The 24,039-nt window shown below is 39.5% G+C and overlaps 1 protein-coding gene across 5 annotated transcripts; it reads right to left on the bottom strand.

Annotated features, from left to right (window-relative positions):
• Nucleotides 1-1,664: 1,664 nt before the first annotated feature.
• Znf354a (zinc finger protein 354A) lies at nucleotides 1,665-22,617 on the bottom strand. 5 transcript variants are annotated; one of them, XM_078019566.1, is made up of 5 exons: nucleotides 22,400-22,616; nucleotides 21,338-21,424; nucleotides 15,614-15,740; nucleotides 15,023-15,121; nucleotides 1,665-3,705 (listed from the first exon to the last, which is right to left on the bottom strand). In XM_078019566.1, exons 2-5 carry the CDS (start codon nucleotides 21,368-21,370, stop codon nucleotides 2,141-2,143), a joined length of 1,824 nt encoding a protein of 607 aa, XP_077875692.1. In that variant the 5' UTR covers nucleotides 21,371-21,424; nucleotides 22,400-22,616; the 3' UTR covers nucleotides 1,665-2,140. The 5 variants fall into 5 exon arrangements, with proteins under 5 accessions (XP_077875692.1, XP_077875678.1, XP_077875680.1 ...); XM_078019552.1 differs by having other exon boundaries at nucleotides 15,614-21,424; nucleotides 22,400-22,617; XM_078019554.1 differs by lacking the exon at nucleotides 22,400-22,616 and having other exon boundaries at nucleotides 15,614-19,971; nucleotides 21,338-21,426.
• Nucleotides 22,618-24,039: the final 1,422 nt, after the last annotated feature.

Genomic DNA, 24,039 nt, shown 5'->3' with positions numbered 1-24,039 from the left:
CCATGACAAATGAGGCCTTTTGTTATGTGGCCTCTGCCTTCTCCTCAGGCTTTAACATCTTTTATTCTTCTGCTCACTAGCTCTACACGCAAGTTTCCTAATGTGTCATATTACTCACCTGTTCTCTTGCACATGTAGTTTACTTATTTGAAATGCACTTTCGCAAGAGTTTTTTATCATTCCAAAATTTGGCTCAGGCCTTTATTGCCTCTACAAAGCTTTCTTTGATATCTCCAGGCCCCCTACATCTCTTTTTTCATTCGGTGCAAAATTTTACAACATTCTTGCACTGCAACATATTGTCATATTAAACCGTTTTGTCTGTTAAAACAAGCAGTTATATACTGAGAGATATTTCCATATTCCTTTGATAGTCCCTCAACTCCTTTCTCTTCCCCTTCTCCATGGCTTCTTGAAAGAAGGTCTGTGTCTTTCTTAAAATTTGCAATGTGTAGTATAGTACACATCTCGAAGCAGGGATAAAAAAACAATACTGGGTTGCGGGATAGAGCTCAGTAGTATATAACGCTTGCCTAGCATGCAGAGGCCCTAGGTTTAATCACTAGCATTTGGAGGGAAAAACACCAAGTTTATAAAGTGATTAATGTCAGTCTATTTGGGCTGCTATAACAAAATATCCAACACTGGGTAACTTTGAACAATAGAAACTTCTCACAGTTGAGGCTGGGAATTCCAGGATTAAGGTGCTGGTGGGTAGTCTGGTGAGGGTCATCTGGTTCAAAGATGGCATCCTCTGATTAAAGGGCTGAGCAAGTTACACCAGGGTTGTATTTTTTTGGTACTGTTGATTGAACCCAGGAGTGCTTAACCACTAAGCTACATACTCAACCTTTTTTCAAAAAACTTTATTTTGAGACAGGTCTTTCTAAGTTGCTTAGGGCCTGGCTAAGTTGCTGAAGCTGGCTTTGAACTGGTGATCCTCCTGCTTTCAGCCTCCCAAGCTGCTGAGATTACAAGTGTGGGCCACCTCACCAGGTCTGGGACTATCTTATTAGGGCACAAATCCCATTCACAAGGACTCCACTATCATGATTTAATCACTTTCCCAAAGGCCCTACTTCTTAATATAACCTCAGAGGTTAGAATTTCAACATAAGAATGTTTTGAGAAACAGCATTCACACCACAAAAACATTTTTCAAGATTTTGAGTTGCTTAGAGCCTTGCTAAATTACTGAGGCTGACTAAATTTTATTTTTTTTTAGTGAAAAAAACCTCATAGTAGCTTTAAAACTGAAATAGTTTCCTATTTTGTATTTAATACCCCTAGGTGATAGCTCACAAGATATTAATGGTATACTATCATAATAAATGATTTCAAAACAATAATTTTTCTTCTTACAACAAAAATTAGGTGGAAAATTTCAATTCACAGTAATTACTAAATTAGAGACCAGATTTTTCTTTCTCTTCTTTAATAAAATCTTTAAAAAAATTTTTTTTTTAGTTATACATGGACACAATATCTTTATTTTGTTTATTTATTTTTATGTGGTGCTGAGGACCAAACCAGGGTCTCTCTTGTGCGAGGCGAGTGCTCTACCACTGTGCCACAATCCCAGCCCCTGAAATCTTTTTTTATTTTAAATGAAATCCACGTGCAAATTATGACATTAAGACAAGAAAAGGACAAACCCCAGAGACTGAGAGGTAGTTTACAGTTTATTTTAATCTTTTATTTTGGTCCTTTTCATTAAAAACGTATAATTTCTTTGATTCATTCACTCATATGCTACTAAAATGTTATAAAAAATATCACCAGTGTAGAGTTTGGTGTTTTTATGAGAAAACCAGAGAAATCCCTACCCACTTGATGTTTATGATGATCACATGTGATAGCTAGACTACACTGCTGTAGGAAAGAGGAAAATCAAACACCTTTTATTTTACAAATGCCCAAAGTTAGTGTCTCCACTTATGAATTCTCAGGTTATTTTAAAAAGTGACAGGCATGAATGCTTTCCTTTTAGCTATTACATAATCAAGATTTGTCCATGGGATTTGATAGCTAATGGGCACTAAATGATTATAGGCTTTTTCAATATTTATTACATCACTCTTGAAGTATGTGTTTTCTGATGAGCTTTGGTTTAAGGCTTTTACACATGCAAATGTACTTTTTAGGGTTCTTCTTCCATATGGATTTTATAGTGATTAGTAAGGGATGACCTGTGGTTGAAAAGTTTCCCACATGTGTTGCACTCATAGGGTTTCTCCCCTGTATGAATTCTCTGGTGTGCAATACGTGAGGAGCTTTGTCTAAAAGTTTTCCCACATGTATTACATTTAAAGGGTTTCTCTCCTGTATGAATCCTTCGATGTTGAATAAGGGCTGAACTTTGGCCAAATGACATCCCACATTCCCCACATCGATAGGGTTTCTCTCCAGTATGGATTCTCTGATGATTACTAAGGGATGAGTTACACCTGAATGTTTTCCCACACTCATTGCATTTGTAGGGTCTTTCTCCAGTGTGCATTCTCTGATGCTGAATGAGAGCTGAACTCTGCCTGAAGGCTTTCCCACACACTTTACATTTACATGGTTTCTCTCCAGTGTGAATTCTCTCATGAATGATAAGAGTTGAATGGGAACTTAAGGCCTTGCCACATTCATTACAATTATAAAACTTCTCACCAGTATGAATTATTCGATGTCTATTGAGTCGTGAAATAGATGTGAAGCCTTTTCCACATTCATTACATCGATAGGGCTTTTCACCAGTGTGAATTCGTTCATGTTGAATAAGTGATGCACTCTGACTGAAGGCTCTCCCACATTCACCACATTTGAAAGGTTTCTCTCCGGTGTGAATTCTCTGATGATAACGAAGGGATGAACTAGATTTAAAGGTGTTGCCACATTCGTTACACAAATAGGACTTTTTTCTGGGATGAACTCTTTGACCAGGAAGGGATGTGTTGCAACCAGATGCTTTCCTACCTGGATTATATTTATAAGGGTTTTCTCCAGCATGGATTTTCTGATGTATAAAAAGCCCTGACCTTCGGCTGAAGGACTTACCACATTCCTTACATCTGTAGGATTTCTCCACAGTGTGGGTTCTTAGATGCTTATACAGGGATGTACTGAGAGTGAAGGCTTTCCCACATTCTTTACATATGTAAGGTTTCTCTCCGGTATGAGTTATTTGATGTTGAATAAGAGCTGAACTTTGGCTAAAGGCTTTGGAACATTCTTTACATTTAAATAATTTCTCTCCACTATGATTTTTCTCATGTTTACGAAGGGATGAAGTATTAATGAAGGTTTTCTCACACATACTACATTGATAGCGTTTATCTGCTGTCATTTTTGGCTGATTAGGTAAATTTGAATTATGTTTCAAAGTGTTTCCTTTTTTTTCACATTTTGGTGGTGGTTTCTCTCTGGGAACTATCTGTTGCCTAACAACTACTGACGTTGGGTTGAAGTTCTGGCTAAATTCAACATTTTTATGGCTTCTTTCTACAATTAAGGTTTTTTTGTGGGTGACTGAAACTATCTGAAAAATTTCCTTTTTTTCCTGTTTTTTCTCTAATTTGCCTTCATATATGCATGATTTTTCTGATTTCAAGTCCAAGGGTCCAAGTCCATTCCTTCTGGATCGGTTCATTATCAATCTCTGAAATGAAGAGTCCTGTGTTTGAGTTGACTTTGTGGTCTTATGATGGCTCTTCCACGCTGGAGGGGGGAAAAAAAAAAGAAATTGAAGGTGACTCATGTAATATCACAGAAGTTAGCTCTTTGGATCAAATGTGGAACCAATATATATTGATGTTATTAAAGAAGGTCCTGGTATCTGGCAAAAAAATATAGGAAGAGAAAAAAATAGGAGAGTTAGGCAGTATAGGAAAAAAAAATCAATGGAGTAGAAGTACAAGGTGTGAAAGAAATGAATAAAATGAACCCATTTAAAGAGAGTGAGACAGAAGATATCAAAAGGGGAACATGAGTTAGGAAGTGCAATCTAGGATCAGAATCCAAAGCGCATGAAGAACTCCTAAAGTATCATCTCAACATTCCTTTTCTTTGTGTAAGTATTCCTGATCTGTAAAGTTTTCTTTCTTTTGTTTTATGCCCAAATTCCTTTGTATCCTTCAGATTGAGTTCAAAAGCTGACTATACGAGTCCTTGCTTGACTCTGAACTTTCATATTCTGTTCCCCTTATCCTAGCACTTACCAGAGTGCTTGTACACATACATACCCACATATATATACATATATATACACACACAAATACATACACATACACTATATACACATTGTATGTATATACATACATATTGTATTTTGTATCTTTCTATATTTCTCTCCTTATAGATCACTTTACTTTTCTAAGTATTCTTCATAAGCAGATCAGCATATCCTATCTTCCTATAGATCCTCTTGATAGCAACCCAATTCTACACAAAACTTGTTTTATTAACCTTTCTTAATTATATACATATTCCTAGTTTCTAGAATGTTAGATATTTGTATATGCTAATTTATTATATTATACATTCACATACAAATATTTTAAGCCCCTTGTAGAAACTGCTTTTCAGGACAGCACATGGGTGGTCAGGGAGGTTTTAGGGCCAGTTCGCACAGCATTAGTGAGTTAATTTACAGAGGGGCCACAAGGTAGGCGTGAAGCCAAGGGTTGTGAGCTGGAAAGGCAGCTTGTGCATCAAGCCAGAAAAGCTATGCAGGGAGGGTTGAAAAGAGTCCAAGATCAACAGCAGACAAGAATAAAAAAAGGTAAAGCAGGGATAACATGAAAAATGGCAAAGACCAGAATTTAATAAATATTTCAATTGGTAAGAATACAATTCAGTAAATATTAAATTTTGTCAGAAAAATGGTTGTGCTTGTAGTTTGTCATTTTTCCATGGGCTAGACATTGTTTGAAGGGATTCTTGCTGCTGCTTCTCTTTTTTTGGAAGCGGAGGTTCCAGGGATTGAACTCAGGGGCACTTGACCACTGAGCCCCAGCCCCATTTTTTGTATTTATTTAGAGAAAGGGTCTCAATGAGTTGCTCAGCACCTTGCTTTTGCTGACGCTGGCTTTGAACTTGTGATCCTCCTGCCTCAGCCTCCCAAGCCGCTGGGATTACAGGCATGTGCTACCATACCTGGCTGATTCTTGCTTCTTACTGTGTTTGAGATTCCTATTTGACATTTGCTTTCTCATCTTTCTCACATTCACACATTTTTTTTTCTGCTTAGTGAACATTATATATTTTACTTTTCTCTCAGTTTTCTTCATGAATAACTCTTCTTCTCTTCCCTCTTTAAAATAGTATTCCTAAAGGTATTGAATTCTTCTCATATAGCACATCCCCCTTGACTGGTTTTATATTCACCCACACCCATACTTTTGGTGCTTATTATAAGGGAAAGAGAATTTTTAAATTCTCTGCTTAATGTTTTCCTAGTTCCTATCAACCTAAGATATACTAAATTAAACAATCAGATTTTAATTCCTTATCTGTGCCTAAAGTATTGGGAACACTTTCCCCTGTGTTTATTGGCATCGTTTATAGGTTTGTACATGTGCTGGGAAGAAAGCAGTAAGATTTTGCACTCTAGATTCTAGCTCATAAGGTAACAGCAAAAACTCTGCCTTATGACTTAGTAGGCACTGAAGGGAGACAATGAAATAGTCAGTTGTATAGATTATTCTGGAGAGGTGGGAAAAGGTCAGAGCTGAAGATATGCATGCAGGAGATATCAGCATACAGATTTTATTTAAAGACAAAGAATGGAGAGAAATTACTTGATTATTGCAACATTCAGAAGTTAAGAAAAAAATCAGGACAGTATGATGTTCCAGAAGCCAAAGAGAATAAAAAGTACTCCAGGAAGGAGTGAATGATCAATTGCAGCAAATACCTTCAGGACTAAAAACCCTGATTGTGGGCAAGATGGAGGCCGTGTAGAGCTTAGTACAGTGCTTTTAAGAAATAGTAAGGAACAAGGTCCTACTGGAGTATACAGAGGAAACAATGGCAAGTGGGAAAGCAAAAACATCAAATGGAAAATGTTTTTTTTTTTTTTTACCATAAGATTTATTTTTATTTTTTTAGTCATACATGACAGCAGAATGTATTTTGACATATAATACATACATGGAATATACATACATCAATCATATTGTCTATTCTATTCTGCTGCCCTTCCTATCCTCCCTACTCCCCCTCTTCTCTCCCATCCTTTTTCTCTATCCAATCTAATGTGACACACGTTTTTTTCTTTTTCTCATCACAACATCATTTATGTATTCTGTATAACAATGAGGTTCTCCTTCCATCTTCTGTGCAAGTCCCCTTCTCCCTCTTTTTCCCTCCACCTCTCTTCCCTATTTAGTGGTAGTCTTCTTCTCATGCTCTTCCTCCCTATCCCATTTTGAGTCACCCCCCCCCTTATATCAGAGAAGACATTCGGCATTTGTTTTTTAGGGACTGGATAACTTCACTTAGCATAATCTGCTCTAATGCCATCCATTTGCCTGCAAATGCCATGATCTTGTTATTTTTTAGTGCTGAATAATATTCCATTGTGTATCAATGCCAAATTTTTTTAATCCATTCATCTATTGAAGGGCATCTAGGTTGGTTCCACATTCTAGCTATTGTGTATTGTGCTGCTATAAACATTGATGTGGCTGTGTCCCTGTAGTTTGCTCTTTTTAGGTCTTTTGGGTATAGTCAGAGAAGGGGAATAGCTGGGTCAAATATTGGTTCCATCCACAGCTTGGAAAATGTTTTTGAAAGTTTGGTTTAGAGGAGAAAAAGGAAAATGAGACATGGACATTTTTATTTGTAATGAAAGTAATTATTGCTACAAGAGTCCATATCAATTGTGGTAAACTCATCCTAGCACTAAAGTGCCAATGCCTTAGTCTCATATTTTCCACTGAAACAGATATGAGTCTTAGTTGAGGACATCCTAACTTCCTCATGATCCACTCAGAATTTGCTACAGCTCTACAAGTATGTCTCCTAAAGTGCAGTTCAACTTCTGTTCCAAGAATCAAGCACAGGCCTGAGCTAATTCATGAATAAGGTTAAAACTTAAGCTAGAAGTTTAGAACTCAGAATGATTTTGCTAATGACCACCGCCATGATGAGTTCCTGTCACTAGGTCTAGATTATCCTCCCAGGGCTCTTCCTATACTGAGAGGGTCTCTTCAATCTTCTCTCCATCCCCACACCTCCTATGCGAAGGACAACCCTGAATCTTCTCTTTCTAGCCTGCCACTGACACTGAACAGTTTCTAACTGTAGTTAAACATGTTAATAATTTTGAGAAAGTTCAGGTAAATTTCAGATAGCCACAGGATATTTTTGCTTAGTATATACTCCCTTTCCTCAGGGTATGGGCATCTTTCTGCCTTGCTGCCACCCAAAGCACACTTCTGTCTGTAAATCCTTAATAAATTGCACTTGGTGCAATCCTGTGTCATTCTGGCTTGTTTTTCATTTTTCAGCACCTTCCATCTTGGCAGCTGGTTCTTGAACATTGGGTTTTACCAAAACAATTCCTTTTCAAAGCTTTTTTTCCCTACGTTTCCCCGTTCAAAATGACATCATAACCGTTTCAATGATTTTTTTTCTATAAATTTTGGTTTCATCTTGAAATCTTCTTTCCCCTGCATTTCAAATCTAGGCAGTCACCAAGTTCTCTTAAATCCCATTAGGTGAAAGGCCTCAACAGCCATCACTGATCCACCCAAGATCAGAATTTCCTTACTCTACAATGACTATTGCTTCTGACCTTCAGTTTGTTCCTTTGACCACAGTATCTCACCTTTCTAGTATTATTTCCCACTGGATTTACCTTCTTAATACAGAACGCTCCTCTTGCTATTTCAAAGAGTATTCATTGCTCCTTACTTTATTCATTCATCAAATAGTTAAAAGATACCTAGTATGTGTTAGGCTATAACCTAGGTACTGGTAATCTACAGTATACTACAGATCCTGTAGTGAAAAGAAACCGTTCATTTCTTCAAAGAGTTTATAGTTTGGCATAGAAATGAAAAAAATGAATAGACAATTACAACACAATGTGATCATTTCTACAACAAACACACAAGGTAGAAATGGATGCAAACATGAGCTTAGACCGCCATCAAAACTATCCTTAGATGGTGGTGGGTGCAGGTAGGCAAGGGATGCAGATACTGTTTAGAGTTTTCTGATATCTAAGATGAGACTTTAAAGGACCAGTCATAGGATAGATGGGGGTGTGTGTGTGTGAAGTCATCATTAGTCTTTGAATTGAAGTCAACCTTCCAGATTTATTTCCTGAAGTGTCCTTCCCCACCTTATTCTTCAGCTAGATTCATAAAATGATCCAAGTCATTTCTATAAAAATGTTGCTTGTATTTGCAGTCTCACAAAGTTTTTAGAGTTAGAGAATGAGGGAGCTATATGCAGGGAATTATATATATCACCATGATAGAGGGTAGAGTGGCACATTTGTAAACATCCTCCCAGATGTTTATGTTTCTGGAAAAGAGAAACATTCTAGAAATTGTACGGTTGGTAACTAATTTAAAAAATTTTTAATTGTGGAAATTTTGCAACAATATAAAAGAGCAAATTGTACAATGAATCTTCAAACAAGTTTCAACCACCACTAATACTAATAATGGGTTGATTTGTCACATCCCCCAAATATGTTACAGTCCTAATTTCTAGCACTTGAGAAGGTAACCTTGTTTGGCAATAGGGTCTCTACAGATTTGATCAAATTAAGATGAGGACATTATGGTGATCCTGAATCCAATATGATTACTGTCCTTGGAAACTGGCAAAATCTGGCCATTTTCCAGAAATTCATGGCAGAAAAAGGAGGATGCAATGTGAAGGTAGAGGAGTTAGGACTGATGCAGCCAGGAGCCAAGGATTATCAAGGACTGCTGGCAACACTATGAGCTAGGAAGAGGCAAGGAGGGAAAAACCCAGTTTCAGAAGGAGTAGAGTTCTGCCAGTACCTTGACTTTGGGCCTCCAGAACTGCGAGACAATACATTTCTGTTGTTTTAAGCCAATTGGTCTGTGGTAATTTCTACAGCCATAGCACAATAATATAAACCCTTATCTCTCTTCCAATAAATTATGCTACAGGAGATCTCAGACATCAATTATTTCATGCATAAGTGTGTCAAAGTTACACTTATCGCTGTCACTGAAATGAACACTATTGTTTGTAATTATTTTTGTCCTTAGGATATAAACTACAAATAAATGAAATTGCTGTGATATAAAGGAATTTGAAATAATTATCTACGTTGCTAAACTAACCAACCTGAAACACAATTAGGGTCATTTGTTTCATTTTGCTCTCAACATCTGGGGGACACTGTTTCATTTTTAAATTTTACTTTATAATTTTTTAAAATGTCTTTGTATTTCCAAAGTGAAATTAAGAAAAGATATCTTAAAAACAATTCTAGATTCTATTCCTGCTCCCTTCATCTTCTTATTTCATTTACCTTATAAAACCATTTTTATTGATCTGCTTTTATCCTTTTATTCCTGTTTCTATCTTTTTTAAAAAATTGTAAGCACATATATAACATACCTACTTTTTAAATTTTTTTGTACTTCCTCGGCCCCTTCTTAGATGACAGTGGAATTTACAGAGATCATCTTTATTTCTTTATACAGCTGCAGAGAATTTCACTATGCGTACACACCAAAGTTTATTCAACTACATTACTTTGATGAACCTTTGGGCTAACTCTAATTTTAATACATTAAAACTTTACATTGGCACTTGATAAAGGTATAGCTTTAAATAATTTCCCACATTGCTAATAACATTTATAAAATCCTAATCTCAAATGGACCTACTGGCTATCATTACCCAAAACTGCATGTAATCAAGTCCAGATGTTTTCCCAGTGGAGAAGAGAGCTGGCGTAGAGCCAGCCCAGAATGAGGAAGCTCTCTGTGTATCGAACAAGAAAGAGTTTTAATATGCACCAAGTGAAAGGGGCAGAATAAGGTGTATTATATACTATTTTTATCTAAATATATTCCTATATGTAGTGTATTCTACATTTATCCATTGCTTCCTCTCACTCACCCTTCATCATATCCACTCTGGCTTTCTGCTCCTACCACCTAATGCCACTAAGACATCCATGTGGCTAGGACAAGACACTTTCTTCGATTCTCACCTAACTTACATCCAGTAATACCTGACAATAATCCCTTGCTTTCCTTGGGACACTCTCCTCCTAAGCTACGGTGACCCCATACTTTGCTTCATGTTGTGGCTCATTTTTCTTGAGCTACAATCTTCTTTGTACCATCAGTTTTCTCTACCTGCTCTTTTAATTCATAGAGTTCCTTAGGGCTTAGTTCCTGGCCACCAAACTTTTCTCTGTTTTTTTCCACTGGCTAGTTTCAATTACAAACTTATACTCTAGGCAAGAAGTCTCTACTCGCCACACACACTTCCAGATTATCTACTCAAAACAGCAACTCAGATGCCTTAATGACACCTCAAAGTTAATATGCCTAGAACCAGATTCATGATCACTTCATCCAACCTGTTTAATCCTCTGATTCTATAAATGGCACTATTCTCAATCAAATCCTCAAGAGGCAGCCTCTTGTTCTCATCATCTCATCAACTACCAAGACTTTTTTATTCTATAATATATTCCAAATCCATCCACTTCTTATTTCTACTGCTACCATTCTATTATGCATCTTGCCTTTGGTGGTACCAAACTCTCGCCAATTTACTTCTTCAGTACATCTATACTTGACCTCCCTATGGATTCATTCTTCTCTACCTGACTGCCTGAAATGCTTCTGCCCCTACCACCTAACATCACTAAGACTTCAACTGGCTCATCGTAGCCTCTTTCTTCCTCTTACTGTAACCTGAGCCTTCTCCCTAGGCTATCTTAACCTCACTCACTGTTTTAATTATCCTCCATGGACCAGGTTCTTGCAAATTTACATTTCATACTCAGTCCTGACATCTCCAGTTGGATAACTGGGCCAACTAAAGACAATTCAATTTAATTAATTCCAAACCAAATTCATACCATCTCCCATACTCGATCTCCTTCCAGTGAATGATATTTTGTTTTTTCCAGAACGAGCCACCAACTAAGCAAGTATCTCTAACAATTCCATGTCTTTTATTTTCCTTATTAATTCCATCTCTAAGTCCTATTTTTACTTTCCAGATATCTTTGGAATTGGCTTGCTTCTTTCTATGTCCATCAGAACTAACCTAGTCTTAGTCATTTCTGCATTTACTATAAAGCTGGAAGTCTACTCTGGCCAGCCACTATTTTAGACAATAGTGAAGTGGGAATGAATGAAAGAGGCAATTCTTCATAAGGGAGCTAACAATGCAAAGAAAGAGACAGATATAAATATGTACTATTATGCAGTGATAAGCATGCTGAGGGGAAGAAACCTGTGGGATATGAGGAAATGAGTCATGCATGCATGCGGTCATCAGGAAAAAGAATGGGTATCAATCAGGAAAAGCAAGTGCAAAAAAAGAGATGAGAGCCAGGGTGATTAGAGTCCTTGCATAAAGGGCAGAGAAGAAGTAGATGAAGGTCAAGAGGCTAGACCATTATAGGTCTCTAAAGGCCACAATGAAAATTCTTGATTGGACTCCATGGGATGGAAGCCTCTAAAGGCTTTGAGCATGCAGCAATACGACATAATTTACTTTTTAAAAAGATCCTTTTGATAGCTACAAAGAGAAGTTGATGGCAGCAGGGGGAGGTAGAGGGCCCATGTATGGGTCTTTGTTGGAGGGCAGGGAGACAGCAACAGCACTAATTCATACATATTAAACAGGGCTGCAGAGTATTGTGACTCCACTGATACTGTATAAGGAAGTCACTTTTTAAAACCATTGCATGCCACTTTGGTAGGGCTGCTGCTAATCTGTATAGCAGCTTGGGCAAATCAGGAAAAGATGCCTTTCCTTCAGAGAGATGCTGCCCAGGCAAACCTCACTAGAGCATAGCAGGTAACACTCAAGGTGACCACCCTGCATTTCAGTCCATCTTAGATGGCTTCTTGCTTTGAGAGGACAAAAGAATTGGAAACAATGGGAAGAAAATATTATCTTTCACTGCATAGAATCTGATATTTTTACATTTGGGTGGGAATCAAACTTATGAGCTGTACAAACAAGTTTAACTCCATTATTCTTAGTACAACTATTCTAGAAAAGCACAACCTCAAATGATTATGCTTTTGGTTCATATTCTAAGCAAGAGACCCAAATCAGAAATGCAGACCCTTTGAGCCATATCTTTTAACTTAAACTTAGAAAGCCAGGGATGACACAGGTTGTTTTTCTCATAAGTTTTTTTTTTTTTTTAGGAGGGGGGGCGTTGTTCCTATTTATTAACAGTTCCGAATTGAAAAATAACTTTGTAAAAGTGCATTCTGAGGCTATTGGAGGTTCTAGGGAATCCTGCTCTCAGAGCATGAGCTTTTATGTAACTAGCTTTTCAAGGGTTAGGATTTTGGTTCTGGCTGAAAGTTAATTATAATAGTAGGTACTTCCAAGAACATCCAGGTCCTTCAATTGTGTTCTTGGGGAGTGAGCTTCTTTTGGGAAGGGCTGTTCAGAGGACACCATAATCCAGGGACATGGGTGCCTCACCAGAGTTGTAATACATTCACACCACACATCAGCTCCCCTAGGACTACCACCTCATGTCTACCTTTCACCAAAAAGAGGAAATCCACCCCATGGGGTAGAGGGTAACAGCACAGAAAATAGTTTTGATGTCCTTCATTGTACTTAGTGATCACTCACAGTTTACTTCAAGGCTGTCTTCTGAAGCCGAAAAGGGGTGAGTTGAGAGGTGAGTGCCCAGCCTCTCTCTGAACAGCCCTGAATCTTGGTACTCAGTCTAATCCCACTCACACTTACCTCTCTCATGAAGGAGACTCACTCCTCCTTCAGAAGCTCCCAAGGCAGGTGATTTTTCCTAATCACAGGTTATGATTCTTTTTCCTCTTTCTCTGATCTTTCCCATCAGAGTCAGGCTTCATATAATAGCCAGATTGATGCCTCCTAACTCCAGAGTTTCCCTGCTATCTGAGCTTTCTGTTTATGTTGGGGTGGTTTCTGGCAGTTTCCAAAGAATTCATTTATTTCTCCAAAATGAGGGTTAAAAGATAGACAACTAGGGTTTCCATTTCAAAAATTATCACCTTAATTGAGAAGTCCCCAGCATGGGCACTGTTGTACCAAGGCAGTCTGTCCTGTGCTCTTTCTTCCCTGGGCTGGGACATGGGAGGCTGTCTCTGACCGTCTGACTTGACGTAGCCTCCTAAGTGTCTCCTCTCTATGTTCTCAGGCTCCCTAAGTCAGTTGGAAGCTGCTTCTGTGGAGGGTGAACCTGTGCAGCTCCAGGAAACTCACAACTCTTCAGCCCTTCCCAGGCTCTCCAATTCTCAGACCAAATCCTGTGACAGGGCCCGGGCTCAGCAGGATCTGTTTCCACTGTTATCTTCTGCAGTTTCTTTACTCTTCTTGCTTGAACTGACCTTTCTCCAGACCTTCCCTGGGACCACTTCCTATGCCTCCACAAGCTCAAATCCCCAGCCTTTCTTGGATGACAGCCACCTCTTCTGTTTCTTTCTTCTGATAATTTAATCTCAGATTTGTTCACAAAGTCCTTTCTCTCTTAACCATCTCTCAAATGTTGGTTTCCTAGGATTCTGTTTTCTGCTCTGTTCCTTTACCTGGTCAATTCATGGTGGCACTTACCCCTTTGAACTGAGGGTTCCCTGACCTCTATTTGGAGTGCCAACCAGTCTGTCTCCCTTACATAACTGCCCATCTGTAACCTCTACCCATGTATGTTACATCTTAAATAAAAACCACACTGAATTCCACACTGAATTCCTCAGATTCCCTTATCAAGCTGACTCCTCCTCTGCCCCCTGATCCTCACTAGCAGGTGCCTCTAGTCCAGGCCCACTGGCTTCCTGCCTGAATTCCCATGAATTCTGTGAGGCTTTCAACCTCTAGTTTTGCCTCACTTCAATAATGCCTCCTAAGTGACCATTCTTATTAACTTCCAGTCAAGATACCTTCGTGAACATATTCTCTTTGTGAAAATTAAAACATTACATGAAAACAAAGTCCTTTTTTATTAGATTCATTCCAAGAGCAACTGCTGTTACCAGTTAAGGTGTGTCCTTGTAACTCTGTGTGTTTTCCAAACCTTCCTCTCAGTGCGTATTTGCATATTTCACAAACACCTAATATTCTTTAAATATAAATAGTAACATATGGTGATATTTTGTAACTTGCTTTATTCCTTGATGTGCCTTGCAGCTCCATCCACATTAGGGTGTTCTTTCTTTCTAAACTGTGGCAACGTTTGCAGGGTAAGGACACATCATTGTTTATTTAGCCATTCCTTTATCAAGGAACATTTGTTTCTGATTCAGACCAATTTTTCTAAAATATCAGGGATAAAAAAGTTCTTCTGCTTAAATTCCTCAAATATTTCTGGCTATCCATGGAATAGTTCAAATCTCTTAGAACTGTACCAAAAGCACTTACAATGTGGCCCTTAGACAGCCTCCCATCTCATTTTCTTCCTTGTCTCTTTCATACCTGCAGATTCAGCTAGAATGAATTATTTATAATCCCTTAAATTACACTGTTTGTTGAATGAATACATAAAATGCAGCCCTTTTCAGAAATAACAGGAAAGAATAAAAAGAGCTCTAGAGAGATTCATTATGGGCAAAGAAGCAGAAGCTCATTTCTAGGGGCCTGGGCTTTCCCTTCCCCATCAACTTCTTGAGGCCTGAGAACCCAAAAGAAAGTTTCCCAATTAACACACTCCAATCTGCACCTTCCTCTGAACCAGACTGATACCTGCAGCGATTCCTCTCTGTGCTTATTTGCATATTTCACAAACATGTAATATTCTTTAAACATAAATAGTAACATATGGTAATATTTTGTGTCACCCACTCACCAAGAGAGGTGCCTCCAGGGTTTTCTTTCTCTACCTTCCAGGGATCTTCTCCCTCCTGCAACAGGGAGATCACCTTTGGTTTGATAAATGGGAGTCCTCCTAATAGAAAATAATTAAAATTTAAAAAAACTCAGAAAAACACAAAACGAAGATCAATCTGTTACAGAGATTACATGTGGCCCACAAAGCCTATACTACCTGGTCTTTTATAAAGTTTGCTGACCCCTAGAAAAAACAAATGGGAAAGGCAAGTGGAAGGTCCAGAGGTTGGATGAAGCCTTCTGCCAAGAGTTGCATACACCACAGAACAATCACAGTGGGAAAATGATACCTGAACTATGAAGAAACTTCTAATGTGTAATTACATAGAAGGAAGGTGATGGTTACCAAGACCACCTCTTCCATTCCTAAACACAGGGCAATTCTATACCTGTAAGAGGAACATGTTCTCAATATTTATTTACAAAGATATGATTTGTATAATCATAAGGCAAACCTCAGCTAAACTTTTTTGATGACCAACAGCTTTTATTCAGGGAAGCAGGTGCTGAAATCTAATTTCTGAACTATGTCCAGAGGGGATTTCCTTACCCAGTGAGGCCAGGTTACTATAGTTCTCCAGCATCACCTCCCGATACAAGCTTCTCTGGGAAGGATCCAGCTTTTTCCACTCATCCCGAGTAAAGAGCACAGCCACATCCTCGAAAGTCACTGATACCTGTAAGAACAAGCCACTCCAGCTCTCCCAGGACCAGCCCTCACACAGCATATAGATGGAGAAAATGGAGAAGGACAGGCTACCATGAAATCCTGTTTATACTATTTAAGGTTCTCGAGGTGCCAGGTCTTTTATTTAATGAATATTCATCCAGTGACAAAAACACACCCAACAGAAAGAATTATGAATGTAGCTGCTATATCTTGGGATCTTGAGCGACCCCCCAAAGGCCCAGGTGTTAAAGGCTTGGTTCCCAGCCCAAGATGCTTTTGGGAGGTGGTGGAAACTTTAAGAGTTGTGGCCTAGTGAAAGGAAGTTAGGCCAATAGGGTGAGCTCTTGTAGGGGATTTGGGACTTTGGCCCCTTCTTATTTCTCTCTCTCCATGTTCAAACAGTCATGATGTGAGCAGCTTCCTCTGCTATGCACTTCTGGTCATGAAGTAATGTTCTACCACAGGCCCAAAATGACAGGCTTAAGTAACCATGGGCTGAACCTCTGAAACCATGAGCCTAAATAAACATTTTCTCCTTACAAGCTTATTACCTTGGTATTTTGTAATATCAATGGAAAGCTGACTAACACACCGGCCTTGTGTTAACCACTACAAAAGATATGTAAACAGATTAAGGCCATTAGTGGGAGGGTTAATTAGAACGATCTGACAGATTTGATAATAAAGCCCGGGAATGTTTATATTCTTAACTTACCAATGATTGTATTTGTACTATAATGAACAGTACACAAAATTGCACATACAAGAAAACTTATCATGGTGTTTGCAGTAGAAAAAAATGGAAAAAACCTAAATATTCATTGATGAAGACTAGGTTAAATAACTTAAGACAGGCAATGTCTGCTTATTTGAATTGAAGATAGTAATTACAAAAATTAAAATAGCTGTCAGTTATTGAATGCTTTCTATGGGCAAAGTACTGCTCTTAAAGCTTTATGTTCATCTTTTATGTATAATCTATTTAATCTTCACCACAACTTAAGAAGGTAATATCACTCTCCTCATTCTACCAAAAAAAAAAAAAAAAAAGTACGAAAAGGATAAGAAATCTATGCTTAAAAAGTCACACAGCTGGTCAGTGATAGAAGTGGAATTCCAAACCCAGTGGTTGTCCTAGACTCCATTCCTAGTCAATCTGTACATCTGCTTCTCAACGCTACCTCATAGGGTTAGGAAATATATAAATGAGATAATCTATATAAGAAGGTGAATTTCTTTGAAGAAGCCACATCTATATTTTGAATTTTATTTTTATTGATGCATTATAATTATACATAATAATCAAATTTATTGTGACATAGTTGTACATGCATATAACATAAATCAGTCAGTTTTATTCCCCAGTGCCATCTATATTAAAGATCAAGCAGACTGACCTCAGCTGAGAACATCCTGATTATGGAGAGATGGCAAGTTGCAGGTTGAGAGTCAAAATTAGCTTGGGCTACATTATGGCCTTAGAAAAAGAGTCATTTACTTAAACTTTTGAATCTCACCTGACATTCTCCTATTAGGTAAACCTCTTAGAATGTATTAACGGCTTAACAGACCTCTAGTCTCCACCAACCCTAAAGCTAAGAAGGCTGCAACAGTCAATACCTATAGGAAAAACTTTCCCTTTCTGCTACAGCTCACCTACCTACTGGCCTCACCAACATATTTCTTAAAAATATTGATTCATACAGTTTCCCTTAAACTGTATGGAAATGGAAGGAGATCCTCATTGTTACACAAATTACATAAAAGAGTTTGTGAGGGGAAAGGGGAAAAAAAAACAAGGGAGAGAATTGAATAACAGCAGATGGGGTAGAGAGGGAAGATGGGAGGGAAGGGGAGTGGGGATAGTAGGGGATAGGAAAGGTAGCAGAATACAACAGTCACTAATATGGCATTATGTAAAAATGTGGATGTGTAACTGATGTGATTCTGCAATCTGTATTTGGGGTAAAAATGGGAGTTCATAACCCACTTGAATCAAATGTATGAATGATGATATGTCATGAGCTTTGTAATGTTTTGAACAACCAATAAAAAAAAAAGAAAAAAAAATATTGATTCATGACTTTTGTTCTTTGGCTATAAGTTCAGGTAATCTCTTCCACAGCAGAACAAGTCATTCAGGCAACTTGAATCCATGTTTCTGTGCCACTCATACTTGGTTCAGAGTAAGTTATCTTATTTTCTTTAAAGTCAAGTTATTGTTTTATGTTATCATTTACAATGGAGATGGATAGTGATGATGGTTCCTTAATAATGTGAATGTATACACTTAAAATGTCACTGAATTATACACTCAAAAATGATTAAAATTATACAGTATGTACATTTTAGAATAAAAAATTTAAGGTAAAATACATATACATATGCACATAGATAAATGGACATATAAAATGATTTTTATGGATACACACCAAAGGGCTGTCAGTGGTCATCTCTAGATGTAGAAGCAAATGACTCTTTACTTTCTTTTTTAAAATGTGATATCATGAAATATACACTTGGTCTTCATTCCATTTCTTGGCATGGAGCTCCTAAAATCCACAGAATCTTCAAAAGTGATGAATGACAAGTGACTTTTTGTATGCTAAGAACTGGCAAAAGCTAGGAGCTGACAGTGAAGTTGGCCAATGATTTAATATATAGTGCCCGTGTTAATGGAGCCTCCAGAAACTCGAAAAGAAAGGATTTGGAGAGTTCTTTGAGGGTGGCATACCATACCTCATTTGATGCACCTCTTTATTTGTATCCTTTCTGATAACTTATTTTTTATTGTTTTGGTGATAATTTTTACAATAAGCTGGTACATGTTTCATTAATTTTGTGAACTGCTCTACCAATTTAATAAAGGAGGGGTTGCCAGGGAACACTAATTAATATCTGGTTGGTCATAACTGGCCTAACCTGCTGTCTGAATTGGGGAAAGTCTTTCAGAGCTGTGACCCCCAGGAAGACAGTGTCAAAATTAAATTAAATTAGGCTGGAGTGGTGGCTCAGTGGTAAAACACTTGCCTCACATGTATGAGGCACTGGGTTCAATTCTCAGCACCACATAAAAATAAATATATAAAATAAAGGTATTGTTTTCATTCACAACTAAAAATATAAAAAAAAAATAAATTGAATTAAAGGACACCTAGCAGGGTCTGCTTCTGTAGCATTACTTGCTCTGTGGGTGAGGAATTTCCCTGTCCTGCCACTCCTAGCAATGTTGTGAGAGTATAGTGGGAAAAACTGACTTTTACTATTCATATATTTTTTTTAATTCTCTGAAATTTATACCATGAGCATGCAATATATGACAAGAAAAACAATTTATTGGTATATGTAAGGAATATAAGAAATGATCTTTGCCCTCTAAGAATTTACAATCCATATTGTACACAAAGAAAATGCATTAAATGATTTGAACAATGAAAGACAGCTGTTTAGAGGTTGTGGGTATAGTTCAACAGTAGAGTGTCTGACATGCAAGAGTCCTGGGTTAGATCTCTAATTCTGCAATACAACAAAACTGGCAGACCACATGCCATCTTCTACTTCAATCTTCATTTCAGACAAGGAAAATCAAGTGCAACCAAGAACTGAGATCACATGCTTTTACTAGTGGCAGCAGCAAGACCATAACTTAAGTATTCCAGTTGTGAATCCAGCACTCACTCTGGTCTTAAAGTTCCTGTCACTAAGTTTTACGTACCACATCACCCCGTACTAACCCATGGGCAGCAGGTGAGGATAGGAAGATGCAGTAAGGGGATTCACCTACACACAGGGATGACGAAAGTTTTTGGCAGAAGAACAATTTGGCCCTGTCCGAATAGAACGGGAAAGGCTTAAAGAAAACAGAGCAGCTGAAACATACAATGGTGGGTCCTGGCCATAGCCTCAGAAAATGAAACTCCACCATGTTTGCGAGTCCCTGGAACAGGTAGCTGGGTCTGTCCATACTCTGAATGACATACCAGAGAAGTGGCTGGTCCAAGCATGGATTGAAGGTCAGATGAACCTGAGAATGAACTTGGGTTACTTGACTTCTTCGAGCCTCAGTTTTTTCTTATGTCTATAAAATGGGGATGTTTTAGTCAGCTTTCTGTTACTATAGCAAACACCTAAGGTGGTTTATTATGGTTCACAGTTTTGGAAGTTTCAGTCCATGATTAGTCCTGATGTTTTTGGGCCTGTGGTGAACATGAAGGAGAGGAAGCCCATTCATCCTATAGCTGGGAAGAAAAAGAAAGAAAGAGGAAGAGGCCAGGGTCCCAGTATTCCCTTCAAGGGCTTCAAGTCAGGTCACACTTCCAGTGACCTAACTTCCTCCTACTAGATCCTACTTCCTAAAAGTTCCTCTGCCTCCTAGTAGTACCACAGGTTAAGGGCCACGTCTTAAACATATGGGCATTTAGGGACCATATTATATAGGAGATAATTGATCCAAATTATATAGGGGATAACTGCCATGCTGTTTGAGAATGAGAAATAACAAATGCAAAATCCTCAGAACATTCCCCAGCATGTTGGACACTCAAGAAATACCAACTGTTAATTAGTGTTAGATGAAGATAAGTAGAGAAGGACTAGTATTTTCTGGGTCCTAGAAACATTGTATAATTAAAAAAAATTTATGATGCTGGGGATAAAACCCAGGGCCTTATAAAAAAGCTAGGCAATCACTCCACCTCCAGTTTTTACTAATTTCTATCCATGAAATTAATATTATTATTAATATAGTATCATTCAGCTACCACAATAAGCATACACTGAGCAATTATTATGTGCCCAGCCTTGATCCAAACACTTTTTATGTACTAACGCATGTCATCCTCTCATCAATCCAAGGAAGTAGGCATAGCCATTATTTTGATTTTATAGGTGAGGCACTAAGAGGTGGAGTTATTTGCCCAAGGCCCATAAACAGTAACAAAGGAATTGAGTTAAAATGTGGCTGTCTGTCTTGAGGACTCCACTTCCCAACCAAAGCATGTTCTGGTTCTCTATCACCAACATCTCACAAGATCCTCATGGAGACCTCCTGCAGCTTCCTGAGGAGTATATTCTTTGCCTTCAGAGAAAGAGACCTCGTCACTGTGTGCCCTGCAACATAGCTATTTTTTGTTCAAAGGTTATGTCACCTGCATGGGGTACCTCCTTTAGTTTCCTGGGAGGAAAGAAGGTCAAGATCAGTTGACCTGAGAGTAAAAACTGGTAACAGGCAAAACACTTGCTCAGAGGTAGGGGGGAAAAAGCATTTTGCCAAGGGAAGGAAGGAAGACAAGAATGAGTGAAGAAGGGAGGGCCAGAAAGGAATTTTATCAGTTTTGCATGTTTGTTCTGTCCCTAGTGCAGCACCTAATCCTATCAAATTAGTAATCACACAATGGACTGAGATTAATGAATAAAAACGTGTTTAACAAGAAAAAAGTGTACACTAGACATGTGTGAGTATGGGCAGTATTCCTTACAGAACCCACCACCTGTGAGGGTGGACCCAAGATCAAAGGACTTGTGTTCCAAATTCTGGTAAAAGTTATATTGTAAGCGGGAGGGGGAAAATCCACCCACTAAGAACAGAGATGGCAATGAGCTCACCTGGGACCTTGCTTCCCTTTGCTCAGGAGCCATGTCCTTTTTCTGGGCTCTTCTTCCCAGGGTGGGTGCAGTTTCCAGAAGGCAGATCTAAGAGAAGACAAAGGAACCACAAGAAAGCCCCCTCTGCTTTCCACCCCTCAGAATCAGGAGCTCTGAAGTTCTTTGAGACCCTCATGTGCCCAGAGAGGAAAGTCAGGAGCTGGGAGTGGACAAAATCAGAGAAAAGGGCTGGGGCCATCCTGGATCAGGGCCCCACTCTTTGTGACTCTGTAGCTTTCCAGAAGCAAGACTCAGAAAGACATGGGACTTCATCAGCAGCAGGGACTCACTGAGCCTCACCAAGTGCCAGGCACCAACAGGCTTACACTGTTCAATTCCACATAGTCAGCAGGCATTGCTAGCACTCCGTTTCACATATCAGAAAAGTGAGGACGGAGTGCACCCACCAGTTCACACAGCCAGTGAGAATGGCACCAGGATTCAGGTTCCTGGGCATCCACTCTAACCTCACAGTGCACCTTGCAATTTTTCCTCCAAAATTTCTACCCAAATTCCTCTGTCTCCTGTCAATGAATCAATTCTCAGATTTTAGAGAAAGCTGTTTCAGAAAAGGAAAACTGGTTTTCCTGTGGAGGGAAGGGGGTCAAGCGCAGAAACCAAAAATTGGGTACCAGTCTTAATTGTGCCATAGGGGCACCCTGCACCCGTCTCTTCGGTGAGACAGATCACGACGTCTGCCACCGCACAGTGCTGAAGCCATAGGGACGAAGCTCATTTTCTCACGCGTTCCAAAGAGGCCGGCAGGAAACCAAACGCTGGCAGGGCAAGGGCAGGGAATGCGCAGTGGACAGACCTGGGTTAGCAGGAGGTGGGCAAACGCGGGCCAAGAGCACCACCTGACACGCCTGAGGCGACGTCGCGGGATGGCTAGCGGGGACAGGCGCTGGGGTGTTGCCCGAACCACAAAGGCTTCTCCGCGCACCTCGTGGGCCTGTTCCCCACGCCTGGGCGCCGCATCCTCCCGAGGCCCGGGTCTGCCTCCCGCCGCCCTCTGCCGCTCACCTCCCCAGGCTCGGGGCTTCTGGGGCAATGCCTCGCCGGGTGGTGCTCCTCAGGCAGGAAGGTCTGGAACCGCCCCGCCCGCCAGCAGCCTGGCGTCAGGACCCTGCCCGCAGGCTACCTCAGCCCCGGGCTTCACGCATCCACCAGCAAGCTCCCGGCCGCAAAGGTCCAGGCGTCTAGGGCTGGTGGAACAGGGTTGGCCGCTAACGCCTCTGGGAAATGAAGTCCACTCGACACTGAGAATTCTGGGAAGTGTAGTTCTCCGCATTTTTTGAGGCGAGGCGCTGGCTGAATCTATCTGGTTCCCAGACCTCAGTTGAGTGCTCCCTCTAGTGTGCTGGGGTTCGCTGACTCCCTCCAAGAGCGAGGTCGAATCTTGGATTCCAAGAAGTGAATACTTCATGGAGGGCAGCATCTCCTATTCTTCATGTGTGTGAATGATGGTGTGGCCATCAGACACTGGCCAAGAACCAACCCATTGCAGTTATTCATCGAAAGGATATGGAACGCCTGCTATGAGCCAAGTCTTATTGTGAGCCATTTGAAATAACGTGGGTGAACAAACCGAACATCATTGGTTTGGAGTAACTTTTAGCCAGTAGGGAGCAAACAGTGTCTGTTTTCTGATGCTACAACCAAATTCTTAATGCTGGATACTTTATAAAGCAAAGATAATTATTTAATCCATGGATTTGGAAGCTGGAGGACCAAGATTTTATTGGCACTATCTGTTTTACCTTTGGTAAAGGGCACCTTGAATTCATCATAGCATGGTAGAGAAATGGGAAGGAAAGCAGTCATAAGCAGAAAGAGCAGCACATGGGTGGCTTTGCTTTATAATAATCCACTCTTGGGAGAATAAACTCACTTCTCAAGAGCATTAATTGCTTCTGAAAGCAGCACCTCCAATGACGTAATTATCTCACACTAGACCCAAATTCTTAGAGATTTCATCAAATCAACACCACCACTGTTGACTAAACTCTAGCACATAAACCACAGGAGGACAAACCACATCCAAACTCTGGTACCCCACATGGACTGGCCAGATATGCTGAAGTGACCACCTCTCTTCCAGAAATATGATTCTGTAGAACTTGTGTCTTTTTTTGCTCTAAACACACAAATTAGAACCCTTCACAGGAAACCTGCTTTGGAAGTGCCCTGGACCCCATAAAGGCTTTGCTCCATGGGTATTTTATCATAGCAAGAGGAAACAGAATAAGACATTTAACAAACATACCTAGGCATTTTAAAAGAAAGAAAGCTTAAATGAGAGTTTGGACCTTAAATCTAAGATCAAATAGAAATGACTTTTGGGCTATGATCCTCCTGACCAAGCATTCAGAAATATCTTCTGGTCCAACAGCCATCATCCCGCCTGATGTCACACCATTATATTGTGTTACTCATTTAAAAAATACATATAAGGAGTAAAGCATGTCAGCTAGTCTGTATTAGACATTGCCTTTCAATGACAGTAGTTTTTTTAAGAAGTGCACACAACTCTTCCAGCAGCTGTTTTCTCTGGTGTTTCAGGTGACAGCTCAGATACTAGGAAGAAAGACTCACACTGACTTTGAAGCCCTAAGCCCCTACCACATCCAATGTCTCTTAACATGGCCTAAGAATACAATGGT

The sequence above is a fragment of the Ictidomys tridecemlineatus genome, chromosome 1, assembly GCF_052094955.1.
Source record: "Ictidomys tridecemlineatus isolate mIctTri1 chromosome 1, mIctTri1.hap1, whole genome shotgun sequence".
In the NCBI taxonomy this organism is placed as follows: domain Eukaryota; kingdom Metazoa; phylum Chordata; class Mammalia; order Rodentia; family Sciuridae; genus Ictidomys; species Ictidomys tridecemlineatus.
The sequence above is the reverse complement of the archived record's forward strand: the minus strand, read 5'-3'. Positions and strand labels throughout refer to the sequence as shown.

Bases quoted from the DNA above. Each gene is read 5' to 3' on its own strand.
- Znf354a (XM_078019552.1), bottom strand. From the start codon at position 15,791: ATGCTGTGTGAGGGCTGGTCCTGGGAGAGCTGGAGTGGCTTGTTCTTA. The intron at 15,122-15,613 runs GTAAGGAAATCC...ATTTTCTATTAG, and splicing joins TAGTAACCTGGCCTCACTGG to GAGGACTCCCATTTATCAAA. The intron at 3,706-15,022 runs GTGAGTGGGTGA...TCCCCCCTCCAG, and splicing joins CCCTGGAGGCACCTCTCTTG to CGTGGAAGAGCCATCATAAG.